Below are 23,268 nucleotides of genomic sequence, written 5' to 3'. Positions count from 1 at the left end.
ACCTACCAATGAAAAACCATCTTTACATTTGTTTTCCTTCACTAGTCCCCCTTGTAAAACCTCCTTGACTAATGTGAGTGGCTGTAGTCACTCACCTCAAATCCCTCCAGTTTTAGTGAAACTATTACTTAAAGTGATTTTTACTCTACAAAATGCTACCTCAAACCTACCACATTTCTACAAGTCACCTAAATTCTCTAGAGCCATCCACAAACTATACCCCCTCATTCAAAGGATTAATATTTATCACCTTTAGAGACATTTTGGGGCCTCTAAACAAGATATAATAAAGAATAATAATTAGTTTATTCTGAACCAGCAGCTACAATAATCTTTCTTTAATTGGTCCCTTTGGTGACCCATAAAATTCACTTTATTCAGTCATTACAATGTCCTTCATTATCATTGTCACTCCCACCAGTTTGAAAAACATATATACTTGTCAATAATTGTAGTTAATATTCCTTTTATTTCTAACAACGTTGTAAATCAAACCCTACTCATTGCAGCCTGAAGTGATCACGCTCTCCCATGAACGCTAAAGATTTAATGTCCCTACTTATTTGACTGGCATCTATTTTCACATGTGACCACATTGTCATATTTTTGGTGCCTATAAGTCCAGAATAAAATCAGTTTCTCCCAAATCGCAGGGAACATTTTGGATTATTGATCTTTCCCATCATGCTAGGTTAACCTTCTTTAAGTACACGTTTCAAGGGGAAAATTATCATCTTTCTAAGAAGAATTATACATGTTCTACTTTCTTCAAAAGAGCCAAAGATAAGGGAACCTCTGTCATTGCTGATACAAGAAAGGTTATTGTTGTGTTGTTTTATTTTTTTAGTTCTCAGGTCTGTGCTGTACAGTCTTCCTGTCTTTGTCACTGTCACCAGCCTCCTAGCTTCTCTGTAGGGTTAGTAACTGGTGTGAACCAAGAAGTGAGGGCTGGGGGCTTGCCTGGGACTGATCTTGAAGCTACATTTGGAGAGTAAGCTTGCTGTTTTTCCTTATCCACAACCCTGGAAACAGATGTACTTCCACCTTCAGAAGGGTTTGGATCTTATAAAGGTGATGTGGTGCTTACCCTGTATGTTACTTACACCCCAGGTGGAGTTGGGAGCGGCATCTTAGAATCAAGCGCATTAATATATCTACGGCAAAATTAACCAATGTTCACACAAAGCAGAAGAAATGAAGACAATAACTTTTAATCAGTTCAGATCAGATTAAGGCCTTCAAATGAGTTTTGGCATCAAGCTTAGAAAAAAACCGACAGGGATTATGCACCTGAGTATTAATTTGCTGTCACCTGAGAAAGAGTGCTGATGGAGCTGGCTGGGGGCTTGTTAAAGTCCCCAGATCACACCCTTGGTGCTAGTAATGCTGATGTTCCCCTTATTCTCATCTGTTATGGTCTTGGAAAATGAATAGCTGAACATAAAAGAATATGCATGAGCTTATTGAGTGGAAATCTCAATTTTGACTTCTTAGAGACGGCTACTTTCTGCACTCTCTAATATTCAATGACATATTTTACCTACTTTTTCGTGTATGTTATTATTACAGTGCCTGAAGGTAAAGAACGCATATTTTTCTTCCTCGTAGCTATTACCAATACTCAACTCAATATATGTAGAGGGTAGGAGCTCAACAACATTTTACTGGATGAATTAATTTTTTAAATCTTGTTTTAGTTACTTATTAGCGATAATTTACTGTCTTTCATTTTTTGAAAGAATTCTACGGACCTATCATTCCGTGGGGAATATACCTTGATAATGACACCTTACTCTGATACATTCACGCTCCCTCAGTGCCTCTTGTTTCAAATGCGGCTCTGGCTCTAGAACACACTGCATCGGTTAGAATCCCAACTCTGCCCCAAACAGCAGCGAGATCTGGGCAAATTATTTATCCTCATCATGCCTCAGTTTCCTCAACTGTAAAACAGAAATAATAATGCCTGCCTTGTAAAGATAAATGAGTCTATGTATGTGAAACATTCAGAAAGTTATTGGCACTAGCAAACACTCAATAAATATTTGCTGTTCTTCACGGGGAACTCTCCTTAATGCTCTGTGGTGACCTAAATGGGAAGGAAATCCAAAAAAGAGGGGATATATGTATACATATAGCTGATTCACTTTGCTGCGCAGCAGAAACCAACACAACATTGTAAAGCAACTGTATTCCAATAAAAAAATATTTTCTATTCTTTTTGAGAATATAAGAACACTTAGCTATGGTAAAGGACTTAGCTATGGTTAAATGCATAATTAGTGGTTACATTCTAGGTGAAGGTTTACTGGTTGCTTTGTAAGTACTTTGTAAATAATGATCAAGAACAACTGAAGCTTGCAATTATGGGGGAAAAAAGTGATGATTACATGTAGGAATTAGTTCCTTTTCACTTGTTTTTCTTTAGTCTTCTCTGCTTTTGTTGTTGAAAGTAACAACTTGTAAATCAGGTTTCAGGTTTTCATTATAATTCTCTTTAAATCTGGATCTCCATGAGAATGTAAGATTTTGTAGGTCAACAGAGGTTTGTAAAATGCACCTGGATTATAATCATCCTTTCCACCCCAAATCCTAACAAAATCCTGAATAACTTTTATATCATGTGAACTGCCAATAATTTCTTGCTATCTCTTAACTTCCTATATCTGTCACACTCGAGTCACTCACACATCTCCAGCCGCATTCTTAACCTTGTGTTCACCAGAACTACATTGCCTCTGAAATCTGAAACATTTAACCCTTTGCCTCATCATAACTATCCAGTGTCTCAGCTCTTACCCTCATTTATGACCACTAACATACCTTTGGACCCCATCTAGACCCAGTTCAGGTGCATCTATTTTACTTCTAATCTATCTTGTTCCTCTTATGTTCAGTCCTTTTTTCTAATCAATCCACATCCATCTTTGACCACCAGATAATATTATCAATGTCCTGCTTTCTATTCCTTCTATAATCTAGAAAAACTCCTACTTCGGATGAACCCTATTATTTTTCCTCCTATACTCATCCTGCTGGGCACTGTAGAGAAAATCATACTAATAATACAGGAACGGGTAGCTTTATAACCTCCACGCAGCTCAGTAGGTCCACACGCCTCTCCGTAGTCTGTGCTTCTCCCCACCCTCCGCAGGGGCAGTTTAAAACTTTCAGCAACCTCCTCAAATTCTTTCCTTCACCATTTTGAGCACAGTAGATGGCAGGGGCTCCAACTGGACAGAGGATACCCAAGCCACAGACAAGAATTTTCTTATTTTTTTTCAAAGTTGTACTTGTGTACAAACTTATTTGACACAAAGTCTATTCTTACATCCTTCTGATCTCAGTAGAAAATATATCTTTCTACCCCATACTCTGGATCTCATGCCAAGTACTTTGCTTGTTATTCTAAGCCTTAGGTCTACCTCTTTCTCTCTCATTTTCCACCCCGCCCTTAATATATAAATATATTCAAGGTTTTCATTTAAAAACAAAAAACAAAAACACGAAAAGGACACCCTCATCTCTGCATACTCTTCTCACCTACACTTGCTGTCTCAATTTTTGTACTTCCCATGAATTCCCCAGCTGTATTAGTTTTCTAGGGCTGCCATAACAAAGTACCACAGGCTGGTTGGTTTAAATAACAGAAATTGGTTTTTTTCACAACTCTGAAGGCTGGAAGTCTGAGATCAAGATGGTGGCAGGGTTGGTTTCCTCTGAGGCCTCCTCCTTGATTGTAGGTGGCTATCTCCCTTATCTCCACATGGTCTTACCTCCATGCCAGTCTGATCCTAATCTCTCCTTCTTACAAGGACACCAGTCACACTGGATTAGAGCTCACTCTAATGACCTCATTTTAACTCAATCACCTTTTTAAAGATTCTATCTCTAAATGCCATCACATTTTGAGGTAATTGGGCTTAGGAATTTCAACACATGGATTTGGGGGGAACACAGTTCAGCCCATAATACCAAACCTCTTTTATCTTGTTACTCAAACTGTTTTCGTCAATGTCGGTCTTCAGTTTCTTTTGAGCTCCCTTTACTGAGGACAGCCCTTAAATATTTCTGTTACCAGAGTTCCTACCTTGTTTCACTAATCTCTCTCTATATAGCCTCCTTGGGTGATTTCATCCCCTCCTGTGGCTTCAGTTTTCACTTCCATCCTGATGACTTACAAATACTGCATTTCCAACCCAGGTCTCTCTCTGAACTGGATACCTGTGTAGTTTGTTGTCTGCAGACATCACACAGTTCACATATCCAAAGCTTATATCCCATCTTATTCCCAATTCTCTGTTCTTTGCTCTTGAATTCTCCACTTGGTAAATGAAACAATATCATCCTAATCATCAAACTCAAAATAAGGAAACCTCCCTAAAGATCTCCTCTACAGGTACATCTCCCTCAAAGCCCACAACATCCAATCACTCTCCAAGTTTCATTATTTTGTAAAGACTCTTAAATCTGTCTCTTCTTCACCGTTCCCACTGCCATGCCCACCGCCTTAGGCTCCCATCATTTTCCATCTGGGCTACTATGTTTGCCCTCCTATCAGTTTGAGACCTCTAGTTTTGCTCAGTTTCAATTCATTCCACACACTTCAGTATGAAGGTAAATGATAAATCTGATCTTATCACTCTGTTGCTTAAATTTGGTGATGTCTCCCTACAGCCCGCAGGATAATAATCAATCCCCTTAGCAGGGGGCAACAGGTCATTCCTGATCTGGCTTTTGATTACCACGTTACCCTCAGCTTTCTCCTCTGAATCCTCCATTACATGCCTTTCCTGCAAATTAATGCAATAGCCTTTGCTTTCCTTTCTGCTCTGGTCTTTATTTTGCTGTATCATATATACCCTTAGTTGAATTTCTAGTCATTTTATTTACCATGGAATCCTGAGAAACTAACAACGTAAAGAACGCTAAATAAATGATTGCTGAATTAATAAATAAATGCATTCAGCATATTGACACTCTTCTTTCAAAAAGCAAATGCTTTTTTTTTTTAATGAAGGGAAGAACCCATATTCAAGAAAACGTATAATTGGAATCGCCATTAAAGTTGACAGCAACTGAAAACAGAGGCTTAATAAACATTTCAACTACTCTTTCTACTGTCAGCTTGAGCCCATTTAGAAAACCTGGCGGTGTACAGATAAAATTTATTATATACACAGTGATTTATTTATTACATATTGCTGTTCCCAAGGAATAAATAATACTGTGCCTATAGAATCTGCTATCTTGAAAGGAACTACAGCTTACAATGAACTTATATGAGCTCAAATTTGGAGTCATAGGCAGGGGTCAATTGTGAAGGTGTTCATATGCCATACTAAGTAACTTGGGCATAATCCTGAGCATGGTAATGGAGCCATTGAGGAGAGCAATGTGGTCATAGTTTCATTTTAAATCTTTGTGTTTTGTGGAGATGAATTTTAAGTAGACAATACCAGAGATAATAACAGAAGGAGGCTATTTTATGGTCCAAGAAGGAGATGATGAAAAACTGAACTGTGTCTATAATAGTAGAGGCTGAGAGGAAGAGATGAAATCCAGCTCAGTTTTGAGAACTAAGAGTTCAGTACAGAATTGGAGATAGTGGAGCATATGGTCAAGTGCCCAGTTCTGAATTAAATTCCCTGGATTTGAATTCTGATAAGTTCCTTCACTTACCAACCATGTGACTCCAGGCAACTTATTTATCTTTCCTGAATCTCAGTTTCTTGTCATAAAGTGGTATAATAACAGTACATACTTTGTAGGAATTTGGAAAGGTTAAATGTGTTAATAAGTGCAAAGTGCTTAGAAGAGTGTCTAACACAAAATAAACTCACAATAGATGAAAAATATGGAGACCCCGAGTGGATGATAGGCCATCAAAGAAAACCTGAGAAGTGTGTGTGTGTGTGTGTGTGTGTGTGTGTGTGTGTGTGTGTTGGAAGGGGGAGTGGGGGATCTACCAAAAGAAGAGTTAACCATGTGACTCCAGGCAACTTATTTATCTTTCCTGAATCTCAGTTTCTTGTCATAAAGTGGTATAATAACAGTACATACTTTGTAGGAATTTGGAAAGGTTAAATGTGTTAATAAGTGCAAAGTGCTTAGAAGAGTGTCTAACACAAAATAAACTCACAATAGATGAAAAATATGGAGACCCCGAGTGGATGATAGGCCATCAAAGAAAACCTGAGAAGTGTGTGTGTGTGTGTGTGTGTGTGTGTGTGTGTGTGTGTGTGTTGGAAGGGGGAGTGGGGGATCTACCAAAAGAAGAGTTAAATCCAAGAAGAAGATATGATTGACATCTGGATGGAGTTATCTTGCCAAGAGTAGATTATATGAACGTGAGGATGGAGCCTGAATTGGGGGCAGAGATTTAAGTACCATCAACATAGAGAGGATCATTGAAGTCTTGATAGTGCTTGAGATCATCCAGGAGGTGTACAGTGAGAGAGAAAAGAACACAGAGAATGGAGTCCTAGAACACACCAATATTGAAGATCTAGGCAGAGAAGATGATCTCTTGAAGATAATTGTATTCATTATCTATTGCTAAATTTCAAATTACCCCAAAATTTAACGGCTAAAAGTTTAGGAATGCGGGTGTGGCTTGGCTAGGGACTTTAGCTGAGGATGACTCATAAGGTTGCAGGCAATCTGCTCTTTCCTGGTTCCTTCTCTCAATTAGTGAGAGATGGCTTTAATAGTAATAGTAAATAGTATATGGTTTTATCCTTTACTTGTACATACAAAATCTTAGTGGCATTTTTAACAGTTTTCTCTTTACCTTTTATTCCCGCGTGCTCTCCAAGCCTCCTCAATTTGAACTTTGGAATGTGTGTTGAGGTGTTCTATCTCCTCCACTCCCAGCGCCAGAGTAATGTTTATTTCTTTTCAAGAAGCATTAGCTGATAAATCTTTAAACAGGATAGATTTCACGAACCCCTATCATATGCCTGGCCTCCTGGAAGTTGTAAGCACCCTTGCCCCTCTCTCTGATTTCTGCTTCTCCAACATCTGTTTATTTGGTTCTCATAAAGAAACTTGTTTCCATCTGTGTGTCTTCCTACTTTCTATAATCTTGTTTCTTGACCTCTCTTCAAAGACTTTTCCTCTTCTCTTCAAAACGATTGTACATATTGGTCCACCTCTGAATGCTTATCGTTGAGCTCAGACTTCTTTTTGATGGATGGATTTTTGGCTTTTCAATCCAGCTCTTGTCTTTAGGTTTTCTGGGGTGACCCCACCCTCACTGTTTCAGACTCTGCTCACTACTACCATCCTAGCATTAGTGAAAGAGGACCATTCAACAACATTCTAATTGACACCCTGACCAACATTCCCTTATACCTGCAAGCAATCCTTCACACTGCTAAGTTGATCCCTGCCCAGTGCCAGTTCCTTTCTAACCAGTTCAGGTATACGTGCAAGAGCCTACAAATTATGCCACTCCTATCCTGCAACCAATTAGAAGCCAATGAGCTAAGAAGACCTTAGCCTTCTAGAAGAGTGAGGGAGAGGTGGTTTCCTGGTGCCATTTTGCTCAGCTTTGGCTCTTCTCATCATGGAAGACTGAGTGGAATTGTCTTCATTTGCTTCTACTAGCCTTAGATTTCAAGGCAATAGAAATCTTATTCATTTTTCTTTCTTTTTTTTAAATTGAAGTATAGTTGATTTACAATGTTGTGTTAGTTTCTGGTGTACAGCAAACCGAATCACCTTTATATATATATATATATATATATATTTTTTTTTTTTTTTTTTTTTTTTTTTTTTTTTTTTCAAGGCCATGTTCAGGGCAACAGTTCCCATGAAGCCTTTCTTCATTTTACCACTCAGAACTTGTCGAGCCCTCTTTGGCAGTATAGCATAAGAATGAACAGCTCCACCCTGGAATCAGATTTCCTGGGTTTCATTGCTGGCTGGGCCACTTCCTAGCTGTATGATTGTATGATCTTGGACAAATTTTTTAACCTATATTTTCTTATCTGTAAAATGGGGATAATTATAGAAATTACCTTAAAGGTAGGAAGTTAAATATTTATTCTACATAAAACACTTTGAACAGCTGCTGGCACAGAGTAAGCACTCCATACATATGAGTTACTATTGTTAGCTATATTGGATCTGCATATTAAATTTAATACATCTTTATTATAATCTACTATTTGCCAGGCACTTTACTAAGTGGTGAGGCTATGGAGGCATGTGGGTAAGATGGATGTGGTCCCTGACTTCTTGGAGTTTACCATCTGAAGGTCTATTAAATAAGCCATTATAAAAGGGAAGCGTCTTTCATTTTGTTTTATTTTAAAAGAAGAGTCATGAGAGCTTATAGGAAACAGATTTGTTAGTCTGTGGGATCAGGAAAGGTCTCCCTAAAGAAGTGATGGTTAAGCTGAGACTTAAAATAGAAGTAGGGATTCACCAGGTCAGGGGTATATAGTATGTGTGTGTGAGTGTGTATAATGTCTGTGTTATGGGAGGATGGGGGATTAAGGAACATTCCAGAAAGTGAACGCAGCATAAGAGAGCCCTGTGGTGGGAAGAAGCATAGGCTGTGGAAATAGAAAGGAGGCCAGAGGGCTGGAGTACAGTCAGGGAGAGATTAACTTGGAACAAGTCTAGTTTATCTTAAAGGCAGTGGGAAGGTGGAAAGATTTTAAACAGGGAAGTGACATGGTTAAGCTACTTTTCCCTTTGCATTGAGCATTTTTCCCAGCATGCCTTTCTTTAACGAAAATTATATACATTTTAGTCTTTCCCATTAGACGGTGACTTTAGGTTTCTTGTCTTAGTCTGTCTGGGTTGCTATAATGAAATACCAAAGACCAGGTAGCTTAGAGACAACCGAAATTAATTGTTCACAGTTCTGGAGGCTGGGCGTCTCAGATCAGAGCACCAGCAGCGTCGGGTGAGGGACCTCTTCTGGGTTCCAGACTTCTCGTTGTATCCTCACATGGTTGGCAGGGACTAGGGAGCTCTGTGGGGTCACTTTTATAAAAGCACGAATCTCTTCAAGAAGGCTCCTCCCAAAGGCCCCATCTCCTCATACCATCCCATTGGGCATTAGGATTTTAACATATGGATTTAAGGGGAGACATAAACATTCAGACCACAGCATTCCTCGTGCAGAACAGTCACCCAATGCATGCTAGTGAGTCCAGTCTGTCACGCTGACTGAAGAGATGAGTGTCTTTCCAGACAAGAGTTGCAGCCTGTTACAGAGGACCTCTGGAAAGAGAGTTTGTTGAGATTAACAGCCCTCCCGTTGATGCCTGACAATAACCAAGTTGGCAAAGGAAGTTTTTGTTTGTTTCTTTCTTTGTTTATTGAAGTAAAGCTGATTTACAATGTTGTGTTCGTTTCTGGGATACAGGAAGGTGATTCAGTTTTATTCTTTTTCAATTCTTTTCCATTATAGGTTATTACAAGATATTAAATATAGTTCCCTGTGCTATACGGTAATACCTCATTGATTATCTGTTTTACATATAGTGGTGTGTATCTGTTAATCCCAAGCTCCTAATTTATCCTTCCACCCTCCTTTCCTCTTTGGTAACTATGAATTTGTTTTCTATGTCTGTGAGTCTGTTTCTGTTTTGTAAATAAGTTCATTTGTTTTCATTGAAAGTTTTAATTTTTAATTAGGTTATTTAGTTTATTTATGCAAAAATGAATGTGGTAAATAAATAAATAAAGTCCAAACCACATAAAAGATGATGCAAGAAAAAGCAAGCCTGCTGTCACTCCAGATATCCATTTACTCACAGTTCCTTTACCCAGGGCAATCTCCAGGATTTGTCTATTTTTCCAGTAATTTTCTATGCACGTAAAGGCTTTTTTTTTTAAATAGGCAGCAGAGTGTAAACGTTAAGAGGCAGTTCAGGGCTCAAGTCCTGGCCTTTCTACTCATATTAATTAACATGTATAAAATGCTCAAAACAGTGCCTGGTCCATAAGGCTTCAGGAAGGATTAGCTTTATCATTTCTTTCCTTCTTTTTCTATACAGATGGGAGTATATTGTGCATCTGATCTGTTATGCAACTTGCTTTTTAATTATTAATATATTAACTCTTGAAAGCTTGCTATGTTCTAAGTCCTTCATGTGCTTTATTTCATTGACTCCTTATAACAACCTTTGGGCCAGGTATGGTGAGTATCCCTGTTTTACACACTAGGAATCAGACTGGGCACACAGAGGTTATTGTGTAATGTTCTCAAAGTCATCAGATCTGTATTTGAACCCTAGCAGTCTCACTTTCTTGCCTTGGTTCAACTTCTTTGTTCTACTCCCTTTCAAATAAGTTGCCTGATTTTTGTCTTTTCCTGTTTATTTTGGGTGGTCTTTTTGTATGTTGTTTTCAAAAACACTTTGCTATTCTCCGTTAGACCAAAGCCGACAAAAATTTCAGAACTGAACATTATGATGAACAGATGCAAGTATTCAGAAGGATCATCCAAGAGAAGAAATCAAATTTTAATGCAGATTTAACTATAAAATACACACCTGTTGAAGCAATTGTACAGTCTGAAAGTAAAGATTCAAAACCTTCTGACAAAAAAGACTTTTCAAGCCATTCAAATGCCAAGGGTACCTTTCGATTTACATATTCAAAAAATGAAACTTACAAACTGTTGTTGTCATATTCTTCGAAGAAGGTAAGACCAAACATTTAATATAGAGAATATAATGGAATATTTTTCAAACTAACCAAACCTCCTCTTTTAAGTTTAACCGTTTAGAGCAGATAAAGTGCATAAGAGAAAGAAAAATGATACTCAACAAATCCTCAAATGTGTATGTAGTTTGAAGGCCCAGAAGAAGAATGCTAACTGGAGAAAAATCTCTTCAGTATAGCAGTAATAAGTGGGTGAGATGTTTGTGGCTGTCAACAGAACAAGCATATTAAGAGTTCAGAGCGTACTTTTTGGGACTTCCCTTGTGGTCCAGTGGTTAAGAATTCGTGCTTCCACTGCAGAGGGCATGGGTTTGATCCCTGGCCAGGGAACTAAGATCCCACATGCCGCGTGGCACCACCAAAGAAAAAAGGGAATTCAGAGCATGCTTTTTGACTGAGATTGTGGTGATAGACTGTTTAATTTATATTCTCTTAAGAAGTACAATGAAAAATCATACTAAGGAATTTTGGTAACTCATTGTAATGTCTTTAGAATAATGGCTATTTACTTACTGTAAAGTGTATTTCTAAAGTAACGATGCCATGAAATTGTACACATTGCATATGAAATTGGTCTGCTTACTTTGTAATCATACCTTTAATTTGAGACTTTGAAAATGTGTTTGTTTTTTAATATTTAAGCCAGATTTAGAAGTTTGTTTCATCACCTTTGGAATAAATATAGAATATACTTTCTGTAGTCAGTATGATGCTGGTAAAATGCTCACTCTTTCTTTTCTGATATCACAGTCACCTATTTAGATACCCTTCTTCCACTTAAAAAATAATACTCATTCACTCTTAGTACTTATATTATGCCTAATTGTATAATGGGTCGATCGATTCATTGCCTCTATATCCACATGCACACTCACCCAAAGGGTGCAGTTGGAAAATCTTTTAAGTTATTCAACAAATATTTAATTGTGGACTTACTATGTGGCCAGGCACTGTTCCAGGTACTTAGAATACATTTGTGAACCAAACTCATAAAGATTCTTCTCATGGAGCTGAACGTTTAGCAGGGGGAGATAGACAGAAACAAACATAACAGTAAGAAAGGAAGCTATATAGTATTTAGAAAATGATAGGTGCTATAGAATAAAATGAAATGTAGAGTAGCATAATGGCAATCAGGACTCCTGGGCAGATGGCAGTATTAAAAAAGAAGCTTAGGGTAGGCTTCACCGAGGAGATGAGCTCTGAATAAAGATTTGAAGGAGAGGAAAGAGTCAAATAGTCATATTTGGGATGATATATCTGGCAGAAGGATCTATTAAAGACAAGTCCCTAAGATGGGAACATACCTGCCCATTGCGCCAAAGTGAACAGAAGGAGAAAAGGTTAGAGAGGTTACCTTGAATCAGATCATAAAGGGCCTCACAGCCTGTTCTAAGAGTTTGGTTTTTTCAGTGAGTGACATGAGGGACCATTGGAATGTTTTGAATAGAAGGTTGACATATTCTAATATATTTTCAATGATTACTCTGGGTACTGTTGAGAAAAGATTATGAAAGTTAAGAGCAAAAGGAAGAAGGTTTTTTAAAACTATTGCAAGAATCCAGGTGAGAGTTGCTGGCAGTTCAGAAAGGACAGTTGTAGAGTCAAACGTGACTCTACAAACGCCAAAGTTTTTGGCCTGAGCAACTGGAGGATGGAGTTGCTATTAACTGAGATGGAGAAAATTTCAGGTAGAGCAGGTTTGGAGAAGAAGACCAGTAGTTAAGTTTTAGTTAGATTAAGTTTGAGATGTCTAGTAGACATTCCACTGGAAATGTCAAAGAGCAAGTTGATGTTATGTGTCTGGAATTTGGGAAAGAGGTCTGGGATTAAGCTCTAAGTTTCAGAGTTGTTAATATATAGATGGTGCTTAAAGTCATAGGCTTTATACATTTTGAGAAGAACTACCCTAGATAACAAAAGATAAATAAATTCTATCGAAGAGAAAAGAGTAATGAACTGTGTCAAATGTGCTAATATGTGAAAGATGAGGACTAAGAAGCACTGGCTTTAGCATTGTGAAGGTCATTGGTGACCTTCAGAAGAGGTTTTGAACAAAAGAGAAGTTTTGTTGGAGTAGTGAGGGCAGCAGCGTTACTGGGTTAGATTTAAAAGAAACTGGGAAGAGAGGAATTGGAAACAGCCAGTACAGAAAACTCTTTAAAGGAATTTTGCTTCTAATGAGGGCGAAGAATGAGTGGCAAATGGCCGAACAAGTAAGGCCAAGAGATTATTTTTATTCCTTTAAGATGGAAGAAACAAGAGTATATCTGGATGGGAAAAATCTAAGATCTACCTCTAAAATAAGTTGAGTCAAAGAACATAATGTCTTTCTGACAAGATACACCTAATTTTAGCAAAAACGAAAGGGAATCCAAATATGTTTTGTGCATCTTTGAGGTTGCATTAAGAATTATTATGCAAGTCATCAGGTGGAGAACATATATACATGGAGTAAGTTTCTTTAAGATTTTTGTTAGATACTGAATCACCCAATATCACCTGAAGTTAAGTCATGCAGTGTGAACCATTGTGCTTCTAAAACATAAAAAGTTTGGTGTGATGTTCGTATACACCAAGATGTACCTTTAAAAAAATAATAAAGCATGTTAAACTCCTATGCGATCAACACGTGCTAACCACAACTACAGCAGGAGAACTTCAAAAGAACCTTCCACAAAATCATGGATGTCAGTTGTAGTTTAGTTTTGGCCAGGACAGTCTATAGCACTAAATCACATAGTTCTTTGTGACTGCCCCAGTTTTCTTTTGGAAATTTAAGCCATCATCCCTGGAACATTAACTGCTGAGGTGTTTAGATTGGCTTGAAAGCCACAGCTTAAAATATTATCTGTCCCTCCTGTTATCAAAAATTGAGAGGACTTTGTAGAAGGCACAGAGAGACCTGAGACCTAGGTTTTTGGGACAAATCTCTGCCACAGACTCTGTGTGCTTTGGGGAAAATAATTTGATACCTTTGTATCAGAGTTTCCTCATGTGTAAAATAAAATTGGGCTTCGTATATAATGTCTACATTTCCTTCCATTGTTAACATTTTTAAGTCAACTTAGGGAGGTGTAATTTGCATACAATAAAATGAAAATATTTTGCGCATTTAGTTCCATGATGAGTTTTGACTACTGTATCCACCTTTGTAACCACCTCCTTAAACAAGACGTAGAATATTTCCATCAACTCAAGAAAATTCCTTCATGCCCTTTGCATCAATCCCCTACTGCCTGAGAGGCAACTACTGACCAGATTTCTCTGACCACAGCTTAGTTTCACCTGTTCTACAACTTCATATAAATAGAATCATACAGTATATACTCTTTGGTGCCTGACTTTTTCGCTCACTATAATATTTTTGAGATTTATTTATATTGTTGCCTGTATCAGTAGTTTGTTCCCTTTTATTGCTAACTAGTATTCCTTTGGGCGAATAGACTACAATTTGTCTATTAATTCCCCTGTCAGTGGACATTTGTCATTTTCAATTTTAAGCTATTCTGACCAAAGCCGCTATAAAAGTCTCATACAGGTCTTTTCGTGAACTACTTTTTTACTGATCTTATGTAGAAGTGAAGTTGCTGGCCATTGGGGTAGATGTGTGTTGACTTTTACAAGAAACTGCCAAACAGTTCTCCAGAGTGGTTGTACCATTTTACCCTCCCGCCAGCAATGTGAGAGAGTTCCAGTTTCTGCACATCTTCATCAACAGTTTTGATAGGATTTTAAGTTTGCCATTCCAAGTGGGTTAAAGCGATATCTTGTGGTCACTGCTAAAAATGTATCGACTATGGAAATTCTAAATTTTGTGATTTTTTAATTCAAAATAATGGTGATAAAACACATATTTCTTTTCTTCTGCTCTACAACAAAGGAAAAAATATTTCTGCATGTAAAAGGAGTCATTCACCTGGGAAGATTTGTGATGAGAACTCGGAACGTCATGCTGACGACAACTTTCTTGGATTCTGTAAAAGCTCTACCAGTTACCTACGAAAAGGGGGAATATTTTGCATTTTTGGAAACCTATGGAACCCACTACAGTAGCTCTGGGTCTCTAGGAGGACTCTATGAACTAATATATGTTTTGGATAAAGCTTCCATGGACCAGAAAGGTATACCTAGAAATAGAGTTCTAACTTCCAACATTTTTGTAACCATCCACTATTTCTAGTGTTATCCTCTTCCAATGGTTAAAGGCTTTAGAGTAGAGTTTTGTAAACTGCTTCTTTGAGAGAACTCTCTCCCTGCCCTTTGGCCTCTAAAATCCTATCAAACAGCAAATTGACTTCCACCTCAAACAAGATGACTTGGCCCTGCACTACTCAGCAGCACTACTGAGAAATGCACAAAATTGTATTGCAATATAATATTATTTGGTGGTGTTGCTTTTAGTGAAATACTATTTAAAAGGTGAAAAGTACAAAAGACATCATTTACATAACCTCTTGCTTAATCCATAGACTGGTTCAATTATATGTATGCCAATTATCTTCCAAAGTATTCTTCAGAATTGGAAAGGAAATGTTCTAAATTTCCTCTCAGAGAGGAAGGAAGAAACAATGCTAACAGCATGTAAGTCTAAAGCAAGAGTGGAAAATTCGTTTTACCTCATATGATGACAATTCTAACTATGGGGTGGTAGTTGAATTGGATCCATAACTAGGTTTCTGACCACACTTGAATCATGGAAAAGAGTCTATGATTGATCATCAGTGTCTGCCATATGCACAGAATAGGCCTATGTGCTACATAATTACCATCCTGACCTAAAGACTTCCTCAAAGCCTTTTAAGAATAAACTGGATGCCAAGTGTCTATGTTAATAAGGTTTATTTTGTGAGTAATTAAGGCTTAGTTACAGCACTCTTTAAAGGGGTGAAAGATGCCATCATATCTCCTCTCTCTGCCCTCCAAGTTTTGGGGTGTGTCTCTTAGGGAAGGAAGTGTTGCCAACAGCACTTCCATGGCTCTTTCTCCTTAGCCTCTGGCTGTGTCAAGCAAAAAATGGGATTCAGCTCCGATCTTAAAGCCTGACACTGTCCCCACAGTGGATAAACCCTTTATGGATGAAACAAATATGAATGGCCAGAACCAGTTGCTCTTGATGCCTCAGTCTAGTCTTGGGCCGGTAGACGCATTTCCAGGGGGAGTGGAGTATGAGGTTTCTTGGTTTATACCGCCTCACAAGGTTATTCCAGTGAGATGGCATAATGGGGTCTCTAGGAGCCCTGCCCAGTAGGCTATATTGATAGACATCACATGGGGGAGGGGCACAAGAGGAATGTGTCTTGAGTAACTTGAAAATCAGAAGGGAAAGGCTCAGCAAGGGTGATCAAACACAAAGAACTCTTCAGGCTAAGAGTTGCTTTGGTGAAAAAACTCCATGGGCTGAAATCTTGCATCTTGGACAACTCAGAGCTACCTACTTATATCTACTTACCTTCTGGCCTTAGTAGACAAAGATCATTAGGTGGACTCTGGGTCTTTGAAGAGGAAGTCATTCTTCTCACTTCTCTGCTTTGCCACACCCAAGGTCCAAGCCACATCCTCCACCTCAGTTTGGGGCATCCAGACTCTGTCTGGTCCTGGGGATGTCCACCGCTGAGGTAGAGAATCTAAGCTTTAGGGGGTCACTCAGGTATTTTCATCCTCAGCTTCGAATCAGAATTCTTATGCTTCTTAGGTTAAGGTTGGAAATCTAGTATTCTGAATTTCTAGCATTATCTTCCATTTTTATCCTCCCTCCTCCTTTACCATGGGAAATTCCACTGGATATTTCTTAAGTTCTCAGTAATTGTGGGTACACAAAAGATACTCGTTGAATGAATGAATGACTAAATGCCTCAGATCTCTACTTCTAAATCTCACCATGGGATCCTGGGATTAACTTAACTTCTCCCTTTCCTTTTTCGTAAAGCATTTTGGCTTCCAGGACAAACAGCCACGTGTTTGTATATGTGTGTGTATGTGTGTGTGTGATCTGAAATGATAAATAAGAGCAAAAACTGATATGATCAATGAGCTCAGGCCTGGGAAGCTACTCTTAAAATGAAGAAATAATTTCCTCTTTTAAATCAGGAGAATAGATAATAAATTCTATACTTGAGTAAATATTGGGATTTTTTTTTCATTATAACTGGAGCAACCACACACCACAATGAGTCAGCTCCCAAGACCAATGTCTACTAAACAGCATTAGTAGGACCAGAATAAAGTGTCATATATTTAAGCCATCTGCCCAAAGCAACAAACTAGCTACCTCAATGATGAACTGAGTCTTCCAAAGAGGATCAGGAGATGTTGATGCATCCCATGACCAAATTATGAAGTTGATACAGAGAAGTGCTTAATAGACAGACAGCTCTTGTTTCTAATACCTACTTGGCTAATTACTAATTGAGTACCATCAGCAGGTTCCTTAACTGCTTTGTTATTCCTTACGCTCATCTGTAAAATGAGGATAATAATAAAACATCTCAGAAAGTCAATGAGAGGATTAAATTAGTTGATTTACACAAGATGCTTAGAATGATGCTGGACATATAATCATTCAATACATGTTAGACATTGTCTCCCTTTTATGGTATTAGAGGTAAAGGATGGACTATAACCACCCTTGTCTGTCTCATGTCCCTTTTAACAAGGGGTAAATTTATAGGTCCTTTACCATTAAGTTGACAAGCAAAGTCAAAGGAGACCACTAGATTCTAATATGAGGGCAAAACAGGGCAGATATAACCTTGCATTTGAGTTCAGTAATAATGTCTAGGAATCCAAGTAAGTATGTTTCTTACAAAATAGCAAAATTGGAATGTATTTATGATGTTGACAGACATAATCTAATAATTTCTAACTAAATATATTAAACAGGTGTTGAGCTAAGGGATATACAGAGATGCCTCGGGTTTAATCTGGATTTATCTCTGAATGTTGGACTTGAAATCACAGGAACTATTAGTTCAGACAGTTGCTTAAAGAGGGGTGATGGTAAAATTGGTAAGTATGGCCTAACTTACTAGGGTGAAAAGAAGGGGGAAAGGTCAATGAGCACTGCCCTGTCACTATGAGCCTTCTTTATTGTCTCCCCTCTTTATAAACAACAAAAACAACAACAACAAACTGAAAGTGCTTAAAAACTACTTTATCTTTTTTTCTTTTTTCTTCTTTTTTTGCCAAGCCACACCAGCTTGTGGGATCTTAGTTCACTGGCCAGGGACTGATCCCAGGCCCTCGGTGGTAAAAGCACCGAGTCCTAACCACTGGACTGCCAGGGAACTCCCAAAAGCTATTTTATGTTTACAGTGGTTCCCAAACCATTATAAACACAAGTAACCTGGGGACATGTATTCAATGGTATCATCATTGTGCAGGTCGTGAACTGCACAGCTCTGAGGAATACAGCCATTCACACTGTGGTCATTGTAGATTTGTATTTTTATCATGACAATGGTAGAAGCCCGATGGTAGAAAAATATCTTGAGGAAAGTTTTCTTTTTTCCCCTAATTTTAACAAAGCTTCCAAATGGCCTAGTGGCAGTGCTGTCTGTGTCCATCAAGAAAAGAGAAGGCCAAAGCCATCTCCCTAACTCAATCTTCCACCTGACTCAAAATCCCTAATTCACCTTCACCCAATTGGTCAAAAGGTACAAGCTTCCAGTTATAAGATAAATAAGTACTGGGCATGTAATGTACAACCTGATGACTATAGTTAACACTGCTGTGTGATGTATTTGAAAGCTGCTAAGAGAATAGATCCTACATGTTCTCATCACAAGGAAAAAAAAATTTTTGTAACTATATGAGGTAATGTATGTTAATTAAACTTATTGTGATAATCATTTTGCAATATATATGTATGTCAAGTCATCATGCTGTATACCTTAAACTTATACCGTATTGTACGTGATTATATCTCAATAAAACTGGGTGAAAAAAAGAAAATACCTATCCATCCTTAACATTAAATCAGTGCATAACATTTTTAAAAATAGAATTTTTTTGGTATAAATATTACTTCTGTTGCTAATCATTAGCAGATTTATAAGCATGAGGTAGTGCTGGAATTCTCAATTTTTAATCTAATCAGAAATACTCGAGAGCATTCTCAGAAATACAAATGCTTGAGACTCACTTAAAAAGTGATTTAAAGAGTCGGCTGAAGCAGAGCACAGGGAGATCAGCTCAGTGCTTTGTGTCCACCTCGAGGGGTGGGATAGGGAGGGTGGGAGGGAGAAGCAAGAGGGAAGAGATGTGGGGATATATGTATATGTATAGCTGATTCACTTTGTTATACAGCAGAAACTAACACACCATTGTAAAGCAATTATACTCCAATAAAGATGTAAAAAAAAAAGAGTCAGCTGAGAGTGGAGAAGTAGAAGAGAGGAAAACCTAATATTTTTAAAAGCATACCAGCCACTAACATGTGGCCATGCTTGGAAACTACTGATGAAGTGAGAAGAAAACTGACCTTGCCATCAAATGTCATAATTTCAAAATTTGGCCATTAAGCTTACTGTGTGATCTTGGGCTAGTCACTCCATCTCTCTGAGGCTCAGTCTTCTCATCTATAAAAATAAGGAAGGATGAACAAAAATCACCTTGAAATTACTTTTTAGTTCAAAAAATTCACAACTCTAAATGATTCACCAAAAGCTTTTTAAAAGCAGTTTAGTCTGGGAGAGACTGAGGGAGAAATAACGTAAAAATTGGGGTGGAAAGAAATTGTACTTTTTACTTTATTCTTTTTTATACTCTGAAGTTTTTTATAATATTAAAATAGTTTAAAGCAAACTTATACAAAATATAATTATGAAGGTAAGTCTGCAACAAGAAATGTATCCAATGAAGAGTCGTGTTCCCATGTGTTCATGTGCTTAGGTGATGAACTTTAAATTATTAATGTATCTCAAGCATCATACCATTTATATTTTCTTTAAAAAGATGATTGAAATCTATAATTGACTACTAATAAAAATTACCCTTGGAGATTTGGGGTAAAAAAATTACATAAGTAATATTTATAAGTAAAATTCAATAAATGTACTAGACTATACCTTATGAAAGGGGTTCAGTAAATGTCTATCAGATGTCACAGAACTATACATGCTTCACTTATATCTTCTTTCTCTTCTCAGAAAACATGATGAATGACAACCTCATCGATGACGTTATTTCATTCATAAGAGGAGGAACAAGAAAATATGCAACTGAACTGAAAGAGAAGCTTCTCAAAGGAGCCAGGATGATTAATGTGACTGACTTTGCAAATTGGGCCTCTTCCTTAAATGATGCTCCAGTGCTCATAAATCAAAAAGTAAGAAATATTTATTTTCAAATAGAAGATTTTGTCATTTTCTTACTAAATATAATTGCTGGTTCAGATGAACAGTTAACTTCATCTGAAAGAGATGTGAGCATTCAAATGCACTCCCATTCCATCCCTGAAAGAAGCATGGCGTAGAAGAAAGGCACAGAGGGGGCATCAGACCAACCGGGCTGAGTCTGAGTCTCTGATCCTCACTAGATGTGTAATATTTTCTGACTTCTGCAACACTGAATTCTCCAGGGCTCCATGTTTATTTTGAGGATTTAATGTGATTGCTTGTATAGAGACTATAGCACAGATTGGTACAAAATAGTTGTGCCCCAGTTTTCCCTTGCCTTCAGGTGACATCATACCACCACTTCCAACACAGGAGAATTGTATTTATCAAGGGCCTTTGTCAAAGGGAAGCTTATAAGTTCTCAGAAAATAAGACCAAGAGTGAACAATTCTCATGGTCAGGAAATCCATTCATTTTTGTGTCTTGATTATAATAGTCTTCCATTTATAAAACTTTTGGGACTTTACAGTCTTGGTGCTTATTCCTAAGGGGAAAAAGCTACATTATAATTATAAAGATATAAATGCCAATGTTACTTAGCCTCATCATTCTCTCCCCCAACTAACTGTAAAGGCTATGTGTTTTCCTTTATTGCTATTTTGTTCCTGATATTATTAGAAAGTATTTTTCCTACTTTCTTTATAGCTTTCAATTTTCCCTGTATGTTTCACAATTTTCTTCCCTCGGGTCAAATTTATCTTTTTTTTTTTTTTTTTTTTTTCGGTACGCGGGCCTCTCACTGTTGTGGCCTCTCCCGTCGCGGAGCACAGGCTCCGGACGCGCAGGCCCAGCGGCCACAGCTCATGGGCCCAGCCGCTCCACGGCACGCGGGATCCCCCCGGACCGGGGCACGAACCCGTGCTCCCTGCATCGGCAGGCGGACTCCCAACCACTGCGCCACCAGGGGAGCCCCAAATTTATCTTTGATTGCCCCCTACTTCCTTTTGATTAACTTGAGTTATAAACATGTTGACATTTTTTTTTTTTTTTTTTTTTTTTTGGCCACACTACACAGCGTGCGGGATCTTAGTTCCCCGACCAGGGATCAAACCCATGCCCCTGGCAATGGGAGTGCGGAGTCTTAACCACTGGACTGCCAGGGAAGTCCAACATGTTGACATTTTTGATAGGACTAGTTATTAGAGAATTGTGTTCCTTCATTCTTCATTATTGTCTTTAAAGAGTGAGTGAAACCACCAAAACTACTTCATTTATGTGAGAGAGAAACTCAGAAACTGGAAAATTGTAATGTACTCTCCCTTTAGGTTGTGGAAATCTACCCAGTTGTAAATATGCAAGCACATCTGTGAGAGTCTTCACATATTTTGTCCCAAAACTAGGACAAAGAGAGGAAAAAAGTTATCCAAATTAGCATGCCCTTATATAAAATTAAAATCAGAAGAGACCCCTTTTATTTTCTCATATTTAAATAATATTTAAATTCATTATCTTGAATTCAGTGAAATAAATCTGTTTCAGAAGATCTTAAATAAAAAAGAATAGATTCAGAATTCCCTGGTGGTCCAGTTGGTTAGGACTCCACACTTTCACTGCCAAGGGCCTGGGTTCAATCTCTGGTCAGGAAACTAAGACCCCACAAGCTGCGTGGCCAAAACAAACAAACAAAACAAGAAAAAAATTGATTTAGGTGGATGTTTACATTCAGATGGACACCTAAAGTGTCTTGTCTTCTCATTTCTACAAAGGAAGTTCAACTGTCCTTGTATGGATCCAAGACTGTTCTCTGAGGAGGTCTTCACAGTAGTCCATCATATTCTAGAGCTGATTTTTAAAATCTCAAGTCAATAAAGTATCTGCTGAAGATTTACTACTGGATTTACTAAAACTATTCAAAAACCTTCATCAACTCTGTTGGCACAGTCCTACTGGCTGGATGCAAAATACAGTTTTATCCTACTTTTAAGGGCAACTATTGAGCCCCAGATTTTTAGATTGGTGGGCATTCCATCTAAAATATCTGTATGTTTCTTTCTTCATGAATTGGAAGCCTGGACTTTTCTTTCTTTTTTTTTTTTTTTTTTTGCGGTACGCGGGCCTCTCACTGTTGTGGCCTCTCCCGTTGCGGAGCACAGGCTCCGGATGTGCAGGCTCAGCGGCCATGGCTCACGGGCCCAGCTGCTCCGCGGCATGTGGGATCTTCCCGGACCGGGGCACGACCCCGTGTCCCCTGCATCGGCAGGTGGCTTCTCAACCACTGCGCCACCAGGGAAGCCCACATGAAACACTTTTTAAATTTATCTTCTTGAAGGAGAAGTTCAAAAAATAGTAAAATATTATGGTTTTTATTGACTTTGTATGGCTTTTAAATCTCTAAAGAGACCTGAGATGTAGCTTAATTTGACCTTGAAATAGACTCCAAGTTATTTTGCTCTCATAAATGCAAGTGGTCCTTTGGTTAACTGGCATTTCCATGAGGTAATTAAACAATCTATAATCATTAATTCATTCTTTGGTAATTTGAAGCATTCTGTTGTCTGCATAAGACATGTCCAAGCACTAGGGATGACCTTAATATTAAAATAATTGACTCTCCTATTTAATTATGTAAAGACTTGATAAAACCTCTCCCCACTCACACTAATCTGGTTTATATTTAATTCTCTGTAGCAATTTAAGTCAATTACCTAGGTATTTATGTTGCAAAGAGTTTCTCTTGGAGGAAACAGGAAGAAGTTATATCACTCTAAATTAAAGGCTGTTTAACTATATTACTGAGATTTTCTAAGTAAAGCCGTTGGTTTTATTTATATTTATTTTCCACACTAAAGTAACTATGACCATGCTATATTAAGTAGAATCTTGTGGCTTTGATCATCCTTGTGTTTGTGCATTAACAGACCCCAGATCACTTCTTGAGGAATGTCTCGGCTCAATCCAAGAATTTTCCTTCAGCCCTTCTCCCTGCAGAGGAGATAGGCTGGGTCGCTCTTTCAATATTGACCTTGTCATAGTCTTCAACTTTCATGAAAGTGTATTAATTCCATTCCAGCTTACCTGAATGTTAACACAAATGGCTCTACATTTTACCTCAGTAGAATAGCTGAACTTGGGTTTCTTAAGCTTACTGCTACAAACTAGTTATAAAAATGTCAGGTGAGGGCTTCCCTGGTGGCGCAGTGGTTGAGAGTCTGCCTGCCGGTGCAGGGGACACGAGGGCGTG

At 38.0% G+C, this 23,268-nt stretch overlaps 1 protein-coding gene across 2 annotated transcripts in view; it reads left to right on the top strand.

Annotated features, from left to right (window-relative positions):
- Positions 1-23,268, top strand: part of C9 (complement C9) — a 66,658-nt gene that overhangs the window by 21,731 nt on the left and 21,659 nt on the right. The window contains exons 6-9 of one of the 2 annotated variants that reach the window (XM_007107781.4): positions 10,400-10,669; positions 14,573-14,813; positions 17,572-17,697; positions 19,839-20,017. In XM_007107781.4, coding sequence (XP_007107843.2) covers positions 10,400-10,669; positions 14,573-14,813; positions 17,572-17,697; positions 19,839-20,017 — 816 coding nt within the window. The remainder of the gene's footprint in view (positions 1-10,399; positions 10,670-14,572; positions 14,814-17,571; positions 17,698-19,838; positions 20,018-23,268) is intronic. The other variant, XM_024126049.1, reaches the window with a different exon arrangement.

This window comes from Physeter macrocephalus, chromosome 8 (assembly GCF_002837175.3).
Source record: "Physeter macrocephalus isolate SW-GA chromosome 8, ASM283717v5, whole genome shotgun sequence".
NCBI lineage: Eukaryota > Metazoa > Chordata > Mammalia > Artiodactyla > Physeteridae > Physeter > Physeter macrocephalus.
This window is presented reverse-complemented; position numbering and strand designations above follow the sequence as displayed.